This window comes from Gossypium raimondii, chromosome 12, assembly GCF_025698545.1.
Source record: "Gossypium raimondii isolate GPD5lz chromosome 12, ASM2569854v1, whole genome shotgun sequence".
Classification (NCBI taxonomy): domain Eukaryota; kingdom Viridiplantae; phylum Streptophyta; class Magnoliopsida; order Malvales; family Malvaceae; genus Gossypium; species Gossypium raimondii.
This window is the reverse complement of record NC_068576.1, coordinates 38,424,744-38,443,872: the sequence shown is the minus strand read 5'-3', so window position 1 is coordinate 38,443,872 and position 19,129 is coordinate 38,424,744. Positions and strand designations below refer to the sequence as shown.

At 34.0% G+C, this 19,129-nt stretch overlaps 2 protein-coding genes across 2 annotated transcripts; one reads left to right on the top strand and one right to left on the bottom strand.

Annotated features, from left to right (window-relative positions):
• Positions 1-6,441: 6,441 nt before the first annotated feature.
• Positions 6,442-7,517, top strand: LOC105763994 (germin-like protein subfamily 2 member 4). Its single transcript, XM_012582417.2, has 2 exons — positions 6,442-6,665; positions 6,801-7,517. Exons 1-2 carry the CDS (start codon positions 6,557-6,559, stop codon positions 7,340-7,342), a joined length of 651 nt encoding a protein of 216 aa, XP_012437871.1. The 5' UTR covers positions 6,442-6,556; the 3' UTR covers positions 7,343-7,517.
• A 9,995-nt stretch (positions 7,518-17,512) lies between these two features.
• Positions 17,513-18,718, bottom strand: LOC105762446 (uncharacterized). The gene is made up of 5 exons (XM_052625850.1): positions 18,649-18,718; positions 18,454-18,507; positions 18,209-18,361; positions 18,055-18,128; positions 17,513-17,959 (listed from the first exon to the last, which is right to left on the bottom strand). Exons 2-5 carry the CDS (start codon positions 18,499-18,501, stop codon positions 17,824-17,826), a joined length of 411 nt encoding a protein of 136 aa, XP_052481810.1. The 5' UTR covers positions 18,502-18,507; positions 18,649-18,718; the 3' UTR covers positions 17,513-17,823.
• Positions 18,719-19,129: the final 411 nt, after the last annotated feature.

The following is a 19,129-nucleotide window of genomic DNA, read 5'->3' as shown; positions in this document are numbered from 1 at the left end:
TGCAAAGAAGCTCATGCTACGATATCTAGGGCACCTGTTTTCATCCTATTCATTTTGTATCTTAGCAAAATTTACTATCTTGATTAATTTATTCATTTCAACCTTTGCTCTCAATAAAATTTCATCTTGTCCATTGTGATAATCTTTTTCAAGCATTTTCCATTAAAATAACGATTAATGGACTGATAATATTCGAGCAAAATGAGTTTTTCATATTACTCTAAAAGCTTCTAAATAGTACGAGGACCTGAAACAGGACTATTATTTAGAACTAACCAAACTTAAGGGTTGGAAACATTTGAGAAAGAATAGTCCAAATTTTGACTATTTCTTTGGATTTTCTGTTAAAGACACCAGCTGAACAAGAAGGCATGGCAACACACCAATGATAGAACCTTGATGAACAATGAGTAATGACAACCTAAACGTTAAAGAGGGATCATTCTCGAAAAATGAAATTTTACATTCATGCAAATATCATTCATACACATCTAGTTAAAAGCATTTGATCCATTCTGATCATGACATCCTAATCACTAAGCATAAATAGGCCCATAAAATGGATTCTATAGGTCATGTTCCCTAGATGACAGATCAGTGAAACAAAAAATTCTATACCCTTGAAGTTGCAGTGGGATGGATTGAAGTCATCATGACGAATCTTATCTCCCTGAAGTTGCAGTGGAGCAGATTGAAGCCATTAATCTTACCCCCCTGAAGTTGTAGTGGGGCAGGTTGAAATTACAAGTCTTATCTCCCTGAAGTTACAGTGGAACAGACTAAAGATAGCAAATCTTATCTCCTTGAAGTTGTAGTAGAGCAGGTTAAAGATACAAGTCTTATCTCCCTGAAGTTGCAGGAGCAGACTGAAGATAGCGAATCTTATTTCCCTGAAGTCACAGTGGAACAGATTGAAGCTATAAATTACAGATCTTATCTCTCTGAAGTTGCAGTAGAGCAGATCATATCAAGTTTTATCTCCCTGAAGTTGCAGTTGAGCAGACTGAAGATAGCGAATCTTATTTCCCTAAAGTCGCAGTAGAACGATTAAAGCTATAAGTTACGGATCTTATCTCTCTGAAGTTGCAGTAGAGCAGATCATATCAAACCTTATCTCCCTGAAGTTGCAGTGGAGCAGATTGAAGAGCGGTTACAAATCTTATTTCCCTGAAGTTGCAATAGAGCAAATCAAAGCCACGAACTTTATCTCTCTGAAGTTGCAGTGGAGCAAGTTGAAGTAACAAACCTTATCTCTCTGAAGTTGCAGTGGAGTAGGTTGAAGCTACTAATCCTATCTCCCTGAAGTTGCAGTGGAGTGGATTAAAACGATGAATCCTATACCTCTGAAGTTGCAGTAGGTCGGATTAAATCTACCATGATAAGTCTTATCTCCCTGAAGTTACAGTGGAACAGACTAAAACCATAAATCTCGTCCCCCTGAAGTTGCGGCAAGGTAGAGTGAAGCTACAAGTCATATCTTTCTGAAGTGCAGTGGAGTGGATCGAAGCAACAAGACAATAGACTGGAAGGAGGCTACTTGGAGAAGAGAAGCACCCAAAGAAGTCAAGATTTGACAAGACCAGGCAAAATTAGTCCTCCTTAAGGTCTTTGCTCAATTCTTCTTACACGACAATGAGCAAAAAGGGCAGCTGTAAGGCCCAATTTAGCCCGGGCCCGATTTACAAACAAAAATCATCATTAATTACAAACTCTCTTTTTTGAGAGGTAGTTTCTTTATTCTTTTTTTATTTCGTTTATTTTATTTTATTTTAAAGAAGGAAACAATAAAAAAGAGCCGAAAGCTTACCCTTTTTCGCATTTCACGCCGTCGTGCGAGGCCGAGGTCCATCGTTTCCGATGAAAAATGACATTTTTGGGCTCGGAGAGTTGAAAAGCCAAAAAAAATGGCATTTTTCAATTTTTCGGCCACCATGGACGACGGTGCCATCACTGACCACTGGCGGCCTCCACGATGGTCCGGTGACTGAAGCCATGGCCGGATTCTGGAAAGAGGGGAGAGAGTTTCAAAGGTTTTTAAAGTTTTTTTTAACAAATGGGTTAAATGATTTTTTTCCAAAAAAATTGATTTAAATAGGCATCCAAAACGACGCCATTTTGGGCATGCCTTTCTGGCACCAAAAAGACGTCGTTTTGAGGCTAGACCCGCACACTGACCCAACCCGCAAGGAAGATCCGAATGTTTTTGATAATTGGGTTATTTACCCTTTCGATCCTTCCGCTTCTTCGGCCTGCTTCAATAGATCCTGTTTTTTTTTTTTTGATTTTGCCCTAGGATTTTGCTTTTATTGCATTTTAACCCCGCGTAAAGTGCTGTGTTTTGGGGGCAGGAATATTTTCCATTTTAGTCCATCTATGTTATTTGTGCTTTTCAATGTTGTCCTTTACCTTATTTTTATTCCAATTTATGCCCCATAAATTTCATCCGAGTTTCAATCTAGTGCTTTTTGTGTTTGTTCATTTATTTTATTATAATTTAGGTTTTAAATTTCATTTTAATTCCAATTTAATCCTTATTCGTTTAGTTTCAAGCTTTTATTTATTTATATATATATTTTACTTTTCTTGTATTTAGAATTGATATTGTTATTTATTCCTTTATTTATATATTTCATTATTATTATTATTAGTGTTTAACTCACTTTTATTATTTTTAATATTAGAATAGTAGTTAATATGATTATTGTTATTGTTATTTGGTGTTATTATTATAATTTCATTATTATTATTGTTGTATTCCATTATTTATTGTTTACCCTTTAAATATTCTACTCATATAGTTATTTCATATTATTTTATTATTATTGTACTATACATTACGTTTAAAAAAACATTTGTTCGCTTTCATACGATGTTTGAATAAATTAAACATGTATCTTGTTAACTATTACATTAATTTTTATCCAAATTCGTAAAAAAAGAAAATCTTGAAAATAAAGATTATATTCCGTATTTAGAAATTCGAGAAGTTGTGCCCTAATTTACTGGGTTTCAATTTTTCTTGCGTTGAACCTAAATAACCGAATATCCTTTTAAAACTAAAATAACTGTGTTTTAAATAAAAATAAAGGTAATATTCCGTATTTGGAAATTCGAGAAGTTGTGTCCTAACTTATTGGGTTTCAGTTTTTCTCGCGTTGAACCTAAACAATTAAATATCCTTTTAAAACTAAAATAAATGTGTTTTAAATAAAAACAAAGGCGAGCTTATTCTCGAAAATACGAGGTGTTGTGTCCTAACTTACGGGATGTGACATTTAGTTTCTTCGAGATAAGGAGGCATTTTACATATTACAATTTATCCGAGTAATTTTTAATTAATATTAATAAAAAAGGATCGTATTCTAAGTTCTTTTCGAGTTATTAATTTTCGACACTAAGACACAAATTAATCAACTAAGTACCAATTTTGGGCGTTACGAGGGTGCTAATCCTTCCTCAAACGTAATCGACTCCCGAACCCGTTTTTCTTGATTTTGTAGATTAAAATTGTTATTTTGATAAATTAAACCGTTACAGGGTGACCTGATCACACCTCATAAAAATGATCGGTGGCGACTCTATTTTTCGTTTTTAAAATTAAAGTCGACCCTTTTACAAAGAAAATGGTTTCGACAGTCCCAAAAGGGGGCTTCTTCCTCCTCTCTCCTTCTGGTTCTCTACTCCTAAAAGATTTAACCACTCACTTCTATCTCTTTCCAAAACCGTTGATCCAATGTATGCATATTATAAGTCATCACAAAATCAAATCAAGATTTACTAAGAATACATCACCAAAATATTCAGGGTCCGGGAAAGCATCAAATCAACATTGTATCCTATCAAAGGTTATCAATAATGATGAATTTACCATCTGACACAACTTGTGCATTGATGACGTTGTGGAGTCTTAATTAGGACCCATTGGCAAAGGTTGAGAGATTCTCCAAGTGATATCGTATAATCGAGAATGTTATTATGATTGAAAAGTATTTTTCGAAAGTGTTATGGAAAAATATGGTGAAAAAACATGATTTATAAATTTAATATGTTTGACATTATTGTCAAAAATTGTAATCAAAAGTTAAAATATTTATTTTATACATGATCTTGAAATTAAAAAATAATAATTTAGATAATATTTAAATAATTTAATGCAATTATACATAAAATATATATTTTAAATACTTTTCAATAATTAATAATTGTTTGTAAATTTAATTACACATGAAATATTTTAAAATTTTAAAATTAATAAATAATATTTAAAAATTTAATATAATGATACATAAAATATGAATTCATCCCAAATTTTAAATAGTTAATACAAACAAATGTATTTTGAATATTTATACTTCAAAGCACAAAAGTCAAAAGCATCTAACTCCTAACCTTTGGGTTTAGGTGAAAAACACTTTCGCACCGTACTTTTTAATTAGACATGTTCATAGATTAGACTATCAACTCAAGTTTGAAGGTTCGTTTGAAATTCGAAAGGGTTTGGGCAAAAATATTAAAACCGAAAAATAGGTCTGGGTAAAAAAATTATACCCGTTTAAGATATGGCTTAGGCTCGGGCTTGAACAATTAAGGCCCAAGACCAGCCCAGCCCAACCCATATTTAAGTTTATAATACTTTATATTATGTTATTTTTATATATTATGTAATTTAGAACACATTAAAAAAAACCTATACTAAATATATAATACTACTCTAATGTAAACATTAAAATAATGTTAAGATAACTATAAAAATAATATGGGTGGACCTAAATGGGTTTAGGTTAGTTTTTTACAAATAATATGGGTGGACCAACCTAGGTTCGAAGGTTCGTTTGAAATTTGGGAGGATTTTGGCAAAAATATTAAGCCCGAAAAATGAGTCTAGGTAAAAAAATTATGCCCGTTTAAAATATAGCTCAGGCTTGGGCTTGATCAATTAAGGCCCAAGCCTGACCCAGCCCGACCCATTTTTAAGTTTATAATACTTTATATTATGTAATTTAAAACACATTAAAAAAACAAACCTATACTAAATATATAATACTACTTTAATGTAAACTTTAAAATATTGTTAAGATGACTTTATGAAAAATTTTAATAAATAAAAAATGTATAAAATTATTAAAATAAAATAAAATAAAATAAATATTTTAAAAATTTTAAAAATAATATGAGTGGACTTAAATGAGTTTGGATTAATTTTTTGTAAATATAGACGAATTTGAACAAAATCTTAAGCTTATATTTTAGGTTGAGTCAAACTTGAACAAACATAAAATATATTAATATCTGACCCAATCCATAAATATCTTTACTTTTTATCCCTAAAATTATTTTTGAGTGAAAAAACGCCCAAAAGTATTCCCAAACAAACCCTTGGTCACATCCAATTCCTCTTATCTAGACATCAACTTAGGAATCTTACACCAATTCACTGACTATATAAACATTCCCAACTAAAGGTTTTAGAATAGTCGAATCGATTAAATTATTAATTCTTGATTTAATCAATTCATTTAAATTATTAAAAATAAATTAATATCAAAATAAAAATTAATTTAACCAATTCTACTACTAATTCAACTAATTCACTGCTCAAACAATTTAATACTTTATTGTGGATCAATACCCAAACTGTTTAGGTATGAAAACAGTGCTCTCAACTACTCAATAATTTTAATAAATAAAATAAAATTTATTGTACACAATTTAATACTTAAAATATTTCTTATTACAGTTAAATCTAGAAAAATCATTTTATTATCAGTCTTTTATCTTTAATTTATCAACACATTTGGTAGTTGATGATGTACTTCCCCATGTCCAATCCTTTTCTTCCACTGCATGATTCTTGCAATTACAATTATTTTAATGTTTCTTCTTGCTGTTGAGAAAAAAAAGGGTTTCTTCTTGCTTACAATGTTGGCCATTTGAAAAGTCTAGAACCCTGCTAAATGGGGTCAAATTTGGTTGCTAAAGTATTTGGGTAACTACAATCAGGTTACTCAACTATTAATAAATTTACATTTTAATAATTTAATTTTAAAAAGTTATAAGTTGATGCGTTAAAACTTTCCAACAGTTCAATGGCCAACTTATAGTTTTTTTAAAATCGAGGAACCAAAGTATAAGCTTCCTAATAGTTGAGTGACTTTTTCTGTACTTTACCCTGCAATAAATAGTAAGGTAACGGGATTTGAGTCTGCTATTAAGTTAACAGGGACAATGACGAAGCTGTAACTTTTTAAAATTAGATGACTAAAATGTAAATTTATAATAATTGAGTGACCTTGGTGTAATTTACCCTATTTGTTTTTATTTGCGATTAAACAAATTGCTTTGCTTGGAACCCAACCCAGTCCTGTTTTCGAAAACTTCACTGTCACACCAATAATTTTATTCCACCCAAACCACAAACCCATTTTCTTCCCATATAAAAGTAAATACAACATCCCCCTTTCTCTACCAACAATCAAAACAAAATACCTTTATTTTTTTTTACGCTTTAAAATCTATAATTGTTTACCTTTTTGCTTCACTTGATTGTTAAATCTCCATGGCTGCCAAGGTTTTTGCATATTTTGTCGCTTTGGTTGCTGTCTTCAGCGTCGCCAAATCTGACCCTGATCCCCTCCAAGATATCTGCGTAGCCGATACATCTTCAGGTAATTAAAACAAAAGTCAACAGCTTTGATCAAAGCAAATAATACACTTTTTTCTAGCTAACATAAATCTTGTATGTATGTATGTATGTATGTATGTATGTATGTATGTATGTATGTATGTATGTATGTATGTAGGGGTGAAGGTGAACGGATTTGCATGCAAGAAGGATGCCGATGTAACGGAAAATGATTTCTTCTTTAGTGGCTTAGCCAAGCCGGCGGTGGTCAACAACACGGTGGGATCGGTGGTGACCGGAGCCAATGTTGAGAAAATCCCAGGGTTGAACACCCTTGGGGTGTCGCTTTCTCGTATTGACTATCAACCTGGCGGACTTAACCCACCTCACACTCACCCACGCGCCACCGAGATCATCTTTGTTCTCGATGGTGAATTGGATGTGGGGTTCATCACCACTGCCAACAAGTTGATCTCCAAATCCTTAAAAAAAGGAGACATTTTCGTGTTCCCTAAAGGTTTGGTTCATTTCCAGCAAAACAACGGCAAAGAACCGGCATCGGTCATCGCCGGCTTCAACAGCCAATTGCCGGGAACTCAGTCGATTGCCGTTACCTTGTTTGGTTCAACACCAGCAGTGCCGGACCACGTGTTGACAAAGGCATTCCAAATTGGTACCAAAGAAGTCAACAAGATCAAAAGCAGACTTGCCCCTAAGTAAAAAAAGAAGAAGGTAATTTGAGTTTTGAGGTGAAAAATCATAAAATTCTTTGCAGTTGAATAATGTAATTTAAATTACCAAAATAAGTTCATTTTGAGGCAATGTAATCAACATCTTATCATGTATTGAATATTTGAAGTATTTCACACGATATCTATTTTATGAGGTTTGGTAATTTTTTTATTTGCTATTTTTATTCGCCTAGAATTATTTATATAATCTCTCCTCAATTTCTAAATAGGAGTATAATACATTTTAGCATATTTGAATTTAGGTTTTTTACATTGATAATAATATTTATACCAATTGAGTTAAGATTTTATTAACTACATAAATATTTATATCAATCAAACTAAGATTCAATCACCTATGTGATTTAGTAATTTGATTATGCTTTCACTCAAACCAAAGCTGAAGAGTTTTTCATTATTTAAAATTCACAAGGTAGCTTAAAATATAACATGAATTATAAAATTCAACACTATCATTTTCATATGGCGCAAAAGTTTGTGATAACTATCAGTTTGTCAAAATTACCAACTCATTTACCTTGTATGACCAAACTTTCATTTTTGAAAATTAAGTCATTTAATAGATAAAAGTCAATTAAATATCTTGCAATAAATGAATTAGAAAAATATTAAAACTAAATTTTCTTTAGCAATATAATATATCCCATGATTCTAGAAGATGGTTTAACCAAAAGGGCAAAATACTAAAAAAAGCCAATTTTTTTTTAAATTTATCGAAATAGGCCCTATATTTTATTATTTACCAGAATGAGCCCCTTTCCCCTAAATCGCTTCCACGTCAGCGCAAAGTCAGGGGATGTGTCAGCAAATCGCGTCCACGTCAGCGCGCTTTGCTGAGCCTTGAAAGAGCGATTTGTTGCCATGTAAGCATAACGTGCTGACGTGGACGCGATTTGATGACATGACGCGTCCAGGAGGATGCGATTAAGACCGCGCGTGAACAGTGCAACGGTCAAAAAACAAAACCTATAAATACCCCCACCTCTTTTTTTTTTTCACAAACAAATCCTCCCTCAATTTCCTTCCAAATTTCTCTCAAATTCATATTTAATCTCAATTAGCTCTCAATTTCCTTTTAAATTTCTCTTAAATCCCTATTTTTAAATAATTTTAAAAAAATTTGATTTTTTTTAACCGAAAAAAATTTCTCTTAAATCCCTATTTTTTAAACCCAAAAAATTTATACGATTTCAGTAATGGCCGGAGAATTGACTCGTCTTGATAAGCACCACATATCCGTAGAACAAATGAAGATGGTAAGTGTTAAATTTAATTTTTAAATATTATTTAAGATTTTTTATTTATGCATTTTTAGATAATTATTAATTTATTATTTGTTATAAAAGTCTGTAGATCGGGTATTAGAATGCAATATCCGAAATATGCATGCTTCTCCATCACCGTTGGTAGAGAACTACCTGCGGTAAGCGGGTTTTTGGCACGTGGCGACGGTAGGCCGGGGATGCAAGGTGGACCCAAAACTAATCAGTGCGTTGATCGAGAGGTGGAGACCCGAGACGCACACATTCCATCTTCCATATGGAGAGTGTACTGTCACTTTGGAAGATGTCAGCCTGCAATTGGGATTGTCGGTGGACGGGTACCTAGTCACCGGGTCTGCCCAATCTAGCGATTGGTCAGCGGTGTGCTACGAGCTTCTGAACGCTATTCTGGATAAAATGGACGGAGGTAAGATCGAGATGGGCTGGTTGCGAGACACATTCCCGGATCCGGATGAAGATTCAACCGAAATAAAACGAACCTGATATGCTCGGGCATACATTTTTCAGTTAATTGGAGGTTATCTGATGCCAGACTTGTCACGGAGTCGCGTACATCTAAGATGACTGCTGAAACTTATTGATTTTAAAGCAGCCGATGAATTGAGTTGGGGGTTTACTGTCTTGGCCACATTATATTGGGAGTTGTGCGGGGCGACGCGACCGAGGAGAGCAAAAATCGGAGGTTGTCTATCACTACTGCAGTCATGGGCACGATTTCGCTTTCCATTTCTACGTCCTCAAGTGGACCACCCATATACATTCCCACTCATAACGAGGGAAATTTTATATTAGATTTTACAATTATTATGTAGATATTTAAAAATAAAAGTATGCTAAAAGTTTATTTAATTAGGTGGAACCATTCGGCAAGTCATGCTCGATTACTTACCAAACTTGAAGATATACGGCTTCTATTAGACCAACAGTATGAAGCACATGTAAGTATTAAATAAAATTGATATTTTCATCATTCGCTAGTCGATTGGTAATTAGTATTTAGTATTTAGTACTATGTATATAACTAATATTTCTATAATATTCATATAGTTTCAATGGACACCATACGAGGATCCAGCAATTCGGCCAGTAATTCCGAATGAGTTCTTACAAAATCCAAACGCTTGGCAAACAAAAGTAGCGTTGATCAATTACGCGACCGTGGAGATGCACCAGTCAGATAAGGTGTTACGACAATTTAGATGTAGACAACCGATTCCCGTGAAACCTGAAGTGTTTAACGATCACCACAAAATCGACCTTCGGCAATTGAATACGGATTGGCTGAGATTCTGGTCGAGTACATCCAAATGTGGGAAGATCGGTATGATTATATACCTACTAAGTAATCGATCATCGTTCCAGAGTTAGCGTGCGTGCTGGAATACATGCCATGGTTTAGGATCCATGACAAGCCGTATTTACTATCGTTAGAGGAGAGGCAGCGGCAATTACCTATCCAAAGAGAAAGATTACGTGCCCATAATCAGCGGCCATGCAATCACCAGGCCCAACAGAAGCACCGACACAATTACCCAACCCAGCAGTTCAACCGATGATAGCCACACAACCGCCTTTTCAGATGATGCCAGGTGCGTTTCCTAGCCCTTTTATGTATCCTAACCCTTATATGTATCCTTTTTCGAGTCCTATAGTAGGTTGGAGTCAATGGCCCGGTTCAGCTCCATTTCCTATTACGCCGAGTAGACCGCCGACGTATAGGCCAACGGCGCACGAGGGATCGCAAAATGGGCCATCGGGGAGCTCTTCTTTTTACCAATCCCCACCACCGTATGGGTTTCAAACATTGTCGCCGTTGGTGATGCAAACACCTCAACATTCACTATTCTTTGAAGGTGGATCATCGTCCCAACTCCGACAACCAGATGCCCTACCGAAAAAACCAGAATCCCCGCCGGATTAACCACAACCGTCGCCGGAAGCTGGACAAAGGAGGAATCCAGCACGTAACCGTCGACGGCCGCCATGTGGCACTGAATCCGGCGGGTACAGACATTGATTTTTGTATTTAAATTTATTTGTACAAATATTTTGAATATTTTGATATTATTTTATGTAATAAAATAGAAATTTTTTTGAGTTATTACTTAAAAACCTTAAACTAATTTATTAAAAATTTATAAATTTATAATTTATAATTAAATACATAATTTAATTAACAAACCTTAAACCCCTAAACACTAACCCTAATCCTAACCCTTAACTTAAAAACCCTAACCCTTAACTTAAAAAGCTAAATCCTAAACCTAAAAACCATAAACCCTTAAGCTAAAAACTTTAACCCTTAACCTAAAAACCTTAAACCCTTAACCTAAAAACCCTAAACCCTAACCTTAAAACCCCAAACCCTTAACTTAAAAACCCTAAACTCTTAACTTAAATTCCATAAACCCTTAACCTAAAAACCCTAACCCTTAACTTAAAAACCCTAAACCCTTAACTTAAATTCCATAAACCCTTAACTTAAAAACCCTAAACCCTTAACTTAAATTCCATAAACCCTTAACCTAAAAACCCTAACCCTTAACTTAAATTCCATAAACCCTTAACCTAAAAACCCTAACCCTTAACTTAAAAACCCTAAACCCTTATCTTAAATTCTATAAACCCTTAACCTAAAAACCCTAACCCTTAACTTAAATTCCATAAACCCTTAACCTAAAAACCCTAACCCTTAACTTAAAAACCATAAACCTTTAACTTAAAAACCATAAACCCTTAACCTAAAAACCCTAAACCATTAACCTAAAAACCCTAACCCTTAACCTAAAAACCCTAACCCTTAACTTAAATTCCATAAACCCTTAACCTAAAAACCCTAACCCTTAACTTAAATTCCATAAACTCTTAACCTAAAAACCCTAACTCTTAACTTAAAAACCCTAAACCCTTAACTTAAAAACCTTAAACCATTAACTTAAAAACCCTAAAACCTTAACTTAAAAACCATAAACCCTTAACCTAAAAACCCTAAAACCTTAACTTAAAAACCATAAACCCTTAACCTAAAAATCCTAACCTTTAACTTAAAAACCATAAACCCTTAACTTAAATTCCATAAACCCTTAACCTAAAAACCCTGACCCTTAACTTAAAAATTGTAAACCCTGAACTTAAATTCCATGAACCTTTAACCTAAAAACCCTAACATAAAGGTTTAAAAACTATCATTGTCCCTTAACTTAAATATAATTTGATAATTTTTCTAACCATTAATACAATTATCAGTTAATAATTTTACATTCACATAATGTTAGATTTGGAAAAATGTTTTGACAGGTACTAACAATTAATAATTTGATATAATTTCATAATTTTACTAACAATTAATACAATTATCAATTAATAATTGAGAAAATATAATTAACGGTAATTACATTCAACTATTGCGATTAGGGCATGATCGACTTGTGTGGCCTGGATTCCTACACCATCCGTACAATTTTTGTTGACTGACTGTTTCTCAGATATCCATATTGTTGCATATTCTAGTCAAACAAGGCCGACCCTTTGGTTTGCGATGCAATTCTCTATCCGGTAACAGCTTCAAAGGAGTAAGAGATACGGGCGGCTACTTACGTTCATCTGGGACCGATGGAAAAACGTGTCTCAATACATTGTACCTGTTTTCTAATTTGTACACTTCGTCCACATAGCTCATCGGACGGAGATTCTGACAAGCTGCAATAACATGAGCTCATGGATAACAAAGTGCATCAAACATCCCACAGTCGCAAGTCCTATTTCGCAATTGTACACGATATTACTCGCCAACAACACCTTGGTGCGGTCTGTCAAACTCTGTCATGCGAAACCATAAGTTGTCTCGATCGTGACACACTGTGTGCATGGTGTTTGCCGGTGCATTGGACTACCTTACTGCACCATACATGGCCTCCCTGCATCTGGCCTGCAAAACTTGCTGCTCACTTTAAAAATAGTGCCGCCAAACGAAAATATGTCTCTCGCACAACCGATGTTATCGGTAGATGACGCGTTACTTTAAGAACAAAATTTATGCATTCAGCCAGGTTTGACATCATATGGCCATATCGTAGGCCGCCGTCGTATGCTTGTGTCCACTGTTCGAATCGTATGTTACAAAGGTAGTCCGCCCCTTCTCCGTTAATTGAACGTAAAATTGTCAACATCTTGTGAAAACGGTCTTTATTTATTTCATACCCTGCAAATATAAGTTCATAGCGAATATTACATACCACTTTTACCAATAAAACTAATTCAAATTGACAAACGAAATAACACAGATATAGACTAAATACTCATGTTGGTCATTTGTCGTCATTCGCTCTTAGATGGATATTGCCTGTACTAGTTGGAAGCAACATGTCTTAGGCAATATCGATGGTGTGTGCACTGCCATAAGCTTCCCTCTCGATCAAATACAGCTAGTATACCAGCGCCCCGATCTGAAATAATACAGATATCAGGTTAGGGGCACACATGCCTCCTTAACCTATAGAGAAAGAAATCTCAGTCATCAGACGACTCCCCCGGTGTTAATGCAAATGCAATTGGAAGAATTCTCCCACCGCCATCCTGTGCCACTACAAGCAATAGCTGATGAGTATACCTACCAAACATAAATGTACCGTCAATTTATACCAATGGTTTGCAGTATGGAAATGCGTCTTAGCATTAAATCAAGGTCCAAAACAAGTGTTTGAACACTCGGCATCCACGTAGCAATCGGCCGTTGTAGTACGCATGTTCCGTTTCAAGGTCTGTGATGGCACTTGGGACGTATCTCTCCAGCACTTAACACCACAGCCATATTTCATTATATGAGGCGTCTTATCCACTATGCATCTTCTCCAACGCCTTTTGCTTAGCCATCCAAGCCTTGCGGTAAGAGGGCGTGTACCCCATTTGGCTACGGATATTGCCAATTAACACCGATACTGAAGTCCTAGGATCTGCTTTTACCATGGGCAGTATCAAACTAGCTAACATAGCTGAATCCTTCTTGGGATGATCTTGTGAAACACTTATAAGCGGAGTACATTAAATAATACAACATTACATAATAAAAGTATTATTCAAAAACCGTCAATACTATACCTGCAGTACATGTATGTGGACTTTTGTACTTTTTAATCTCCCACAACCCTGTCCTTTTTCTTAATGAGGCGTAGATTTTCCATGAACATGTGTCGTCTTGCACCGTACACTTCGCCTCAAATTTATCAGATTTGAATTTAACGACGTGGTAGTTAATGCCGTTTTTGATGCTATATTGTTTTAGAGCACCAATAAAACTATCCTTGTTGGTAAACTGATTGCCAACTTTAAATTCACTCGAATCTAGCCCCGAACTTGTACGATCACGCAACCGGTATGGTAGATCTGAAAACTCTAACACATCATCTGCAGACAGATCGACATTATGCATGTGGTCTGAAGGTCAGTATGCTTTGAATCGTGGATTTTCTTCTTCATCTGAACTCCTTTCAGCATTTTCAGGTTCTGTTAGAATAGGCTACAATTCAGAAAATAAGCCAACTTCTGCACCATTGAGCCCGAGCTCTTGAAGTGGATCCACATCGGAGTCATCTTCTAACCCACGATCATCTGCAGCGTACGAGGTCCCCTCACCGGTTGACGTCTTAGGGAGTACATCATCCCTTCTTCTGGGCATTTCATAACGTCCCCAATTGGATGTAAATTGCCACCTACTAGAACTTGATGTCGTTCCCTAGTACGTATTTCCAGCATCAAACATCGAGCCACCGACGTACATATCCCATCCACCGATAGAGCATCTTGCAGGGGATGTGCATCGACACCGCTACCAAATATGGGCGTGTTTTGTAACCCGCTAACTGAGTGTCGACCAGGGGTGGTGTATACATCTTGAACATCAGTCACAAGTACATCATTTGGCAATGTAAATTGTACATATAACTCAATATAAAGTGCTCCACTAGTAAGATGAGTCTGCACCATTGCCTCCAAGCTACGAGCACATTTTATGTCAAACAAGTCATATGTCACCAGATCAACAGAAGAACAAAATCGATACGTGATAGACAGAACTTTCATTGGCGTCGTTCTGAAAATTTTACGCCTAATTCTTTTACGAAGTTCTGTCAAATCTATGTTCTGGTTAAAAACAAGTCGCACCGTATTCTCCGACAAAAAAATAACACTATTCTCGGTGTGGCAATCCTCACCATCGTAGTAAATAACAACACTAATACATTCACTCATATTTGAAACTCTAACCTTCCAAGCCTCTCTAAATTTGTTCTGCTGTGACTTATGCATTCTGAGAACATTTTTTGCCTCATTTATAGCCTCAGCCCAAACATGCTACTATAGCAAAAGCGCGTCCACGTGGGTGCGATTTCACAAATTCTTCTCATAAAGCATCCTACTAGAAGCAATTTTATACTATTTGCTTAGAAACGTCAACTCGAAATTATTTCTTTCAGGACCAACTGTAGCAAAAGAGCGTCTACGAAGGCGCGATTTCAGAAATTCTTCTCAGATCGCATCCTGCTTGAAGCATTTTTTTATACTATTTGCTCAGAAACGTCAACTCGAAATAATTTTTTCAAGACCTACTGTAGCAAAAGCGCGTCCACTTAGGCGCGATTTCACAAATTCTTCTCATAAAGCATCCTGGTAGAAGCGATTTTATACTATTTGCTCAAAAACGTCAACTCGAAATTATTTCTTCCAAGACCAACTGTAGTAAAAGCGCGTCCACAAGGGCGCGATTTCAGAAATTCTTCTCAAATAGCATCCTGCTTGAAGCGTCTTTTATACTATTTGCTTAGAAACGTCAACTCGAAATAATTTTTTCAGGACCCAAAAAATTAGAAAAACCCTAAAAATCCTAACATGGGAAAGACGGTGAAATCGCGTCCCCAGGGGCGCCCCACGTTGCAGCAAATTGGGTCCACATCAATGCACTTTACTGACGTGGACAGATATCGCGTTCTGCAGGCCGCGCTTTGTTGCCACGTCAGCAAAGCGCGCTAGCGTGGACGCGATTTTCTGACACATCCCTGACTTCGCGCTGACGTGGACGCGATTTAAGAAAAAAGAGCCCATTCCGGTAAATAATAAAATACTGCGCCCAGTTCGGTAAATTTAAAAAAAAAAATTCACTTTTTTTGGTAAATTGCCCTAAACAAAATTGAAAATAGGCCTAATAAATACAATGATGGAATTTGTTCTTAAACAATAAATTGAAAGGATATTCTGAAACTGAAATTAGAAAATCAAAGTCAACTCAAAAAAAATTCCAATTTATGTTTACTTCCTGTTTTTGATACATGATTCATTTATAAATATACAACAATCATATATTATGTATATTAGAACTTTTATCATACGTGTATGTATGTGAAAACTACATACTTAGAAGACATTATTTTAATAATAAAATATTTAATTTAAAACTAATTAATAAAATAGATTAAATTGTAAATAAAATGAAATTTAAGCACATAAATATATCATTTTAAGAATGTTAAATGCAGTAAAATTATTTATCATGATGCTATTATCAATCTTGAGTTAAAGTTGAGTTGACTACTAACACCAATTAAATCAACAATATTACAATATATACAACTGATTAAGGTAAAAAATATGCATAATAATATTAAAAAGTAAATTTAATATTAAAATAAAAATTTAATTTAGTGGTAATGGTAATGTTTTATTCATATGAATATCACGGGTTCAAATCTCATCCCATGTAAATTTTTTATTTGTGTTTTAAAATATAAAGACTAAAATACCCTCAAATGATATTATATAAAGACTAAATTTTTTATACAACAATAGGGTTAAACAAATTACGAGTGCCAATTTTAATTATTTTTAATTTGTTCAATATTATATAAAAATCATATTTTTGAATTGCGATTAATTATGTATATAAAAATATGGAAGAGAGAAGAAGGAAAGATAGCTGCAGTTACACTACATGGCAACCACTAAGAATCTGCAAATATTGGTTTCTTATTTATAGAGGGGGAAAATTATTTTGTTAATAAGTGGAACCATACAGCACAGTTTGTCCTAATGGATTACACCCATGTAGCACATGCCTGATACCATATTCGAATCCAACTTTCGGATCCATTCAATTGCTCGCACATGATTTCACGTTCTTCAATTGAAATGGTAAGAGAAATTTTATTTTGTTTTTATTGTTTTTAAATGATCAATTTCTACCATTAGCATCATTTAATCTGCCGTTATTTTTAGTATATGAAAATTTTTAAATTTTAAAGTTTTTTTTATATACTCTCGAAAATTAACTATAATCTATCTTTTATTTAAAAATAAATAAACATATTTCAATATACTTGAATTCAAGTCTTATTGCACTAACAACAATGTCAATTGAGCTAAAACTTAACTAGTTCAATTTTAAAATTTTAATTCTTACTAAAAAACAATAATCATTAGATTCATTAAGTTAAATTATGTTATTTCAAAATATTATATGACAAATGTATTATTACATACACGGTGTCATGTCAAAATATTGTTACATAATATTCACTAAAAGTGATTGATTTTAGTTAATGAATTAATAACTACAGCACTAAAATCTCAAAATCTAAAAATATAAAAAGTGAAAATTAGATTAGAGAGACTAAATCTATATTTTATAACTTATATACTGTGTGAAACTAATAGCAAAATTTGACATAAAAAATTATTATTATTTGGGTCAAAACTGAAATTTAAAAAAAAACACACAAATTAAATCTACAAATTACTCATATTATATTTACTAATAGCAGAATGATCTTTTAAATATATACATAAATAACATAACAAAATAAGTCATGGCTTAAAGGGAAGAAAATTGTCTGCTTAATAGTGAAAAGATCAATGAATATATGGATCCGAATCATCATATCTATTGCTAAGAGCTGAATTTACATATGAATAAACTACCTCACAAACAATTTTCGCATATTATAATTCCATTAGCCAAACAGGTAAGGAATCAAGGATTCAAAATGTTTGAAACTAATCTACTATTCAAATTGATTAAATCTAATTACTTGCATTAACAAATCTCACTTCACTTGATTTCCATGAAAAGAAAGAAAGAAAATGCTAGTTGGAATTGGATTACCTTAGGAGATTTTACCTTTCAAGATTCAGAAAAGGAATTCTGAAGTAAAAAACGAGCATTACTCAACAGAGCAGTTGCCTCCTCATTTGATGCATCTATCAGTCTCAGTTCCTTGATCTCTTCCTGCCATTTCTCCATTTGTTCTTTATGTATCCTTCAAAAAAATATTAAAATAAAACAATTTTTTTTTAAAAGAAAACTCCTCCGATTTTAGATTTGAATACATAAGTAATAGGTATAGAGTCTTACATGATCAGCCGCTCTTCAAAATCGTTACTCAATTCCTTGAACATTGATTTTCCTGATTCTAACAGCTCCGAGACCTCCATGAAATTATTAAAAAGGAAATGAAATAATTAAAACTATTGTGAATAACTAGCTGCTTATGCAAAATTACAGTTACCAGTTGAGTGAAGCGCTCGATCTTTTCAAGAATGTGAGAGATATTGAGTTCCATTTCTTCAGATCCAACGATGATTGCCTCAGATTGTTCTTTCTCTGTTATTTCCTCCATAACAGTTCCGTTGCTTATGTGATCTTCTTGTTTCTCTCCCACCTAACGTTTTAGAACAAAATCACATACAAATTTGATTGAAAATAAAAAGAAAATAAAGAAAAAATAAGAAGAGAAATCAAGGAAGCTTTTACGTCTGGTTTCATGCGTTTTCTCGAAGCTTCATTCGTTGCACTTTCCATTTTATCCTTAAGAGTTAAAACTGAATATCTCTCATCATCAAAACCAAAAAGTGAAGGAAATTTTGATTGAAGAAAAGGAAAAAGAAAAAAATCTCTTCGCGTTATAAAATTAATCGAACAATTAAATCATGAAGAAAAATTTCTTACCGCAGAGAAAGTGAGAGCGAGAATCGAAGTTGAAAGTTGAAAATTGAGGAGAATGCTGAAAAGAGAAAATCCTCTCGTTTTTCAAATTTGGATTGAGGAATGCGCGCCAAATTTAGATTTATTTCATGTCGATATCCATATGGTGGGCCGAAATGAAATGGGTTTTATAGGCCCCAAAATTACGTGAAATGGGGTTTCTAAGTTTTGGCCCACGTCAGGCTTTTTTTCGAGGATTATGGTTAAAGGTGTTTATGGGTCAGACTTAAATAATAGTGGTTTTAGATATTTTCTTTGTCCAGCTCGGCCCGAAATATGGATTAGTAAAATTTTCAAGCCTAGTCTTATACAAAATGGTGAATATACTTGAGAGGTCCATCTATTATAAGAACCTAATCAAATTAATTCCTATAATATTAAATGAATCATTTTAGCCATTGTCCACAAATGCCCCATTAGAATAGAGTTAATATTTCATGTTTAA

Excerpts from the sequence above, each read along its gene's own strand:
- LOC105763994 (XM_012582417.2), top strand. The coding sequence starts at position 6,557 with ATGGCTGCCAAGGTTTTTGCATATTTTGTCGCTTTGGTTGCTGTCTTC. Across the intron at positions 6,666-6,800 it reads CGTAGCCGATACATCTTCAG|GGGTGAAGGTGAACGGATTT; the intron begins GTAATTAAAACA and ends GTATGTATGTAG.
- LOC105762446 (XM_052625850.1), bottom strand. The coding sequence starts at position 18,501 with ATGGAAAGTGCAACGAATGAAGCTTCGAGAAAACGCATGAAACCAGAC. Across the intron at positions 18,362-18,453 it reads GAAAACGCATGAAACCAGAC|GTGGGAGAGAAACAAGAAGA; the intron begins GTAAAAGCTTCC and ends CTAAAACGTTAG. Across the intron at positions 18,129-18,208 it reads TCGAGCGCTTCACTCAACTG|GTCTCGGAGCTGTTAGAATC; the intron begins GTAACTGTAATT and ends AATTTCATGGAG.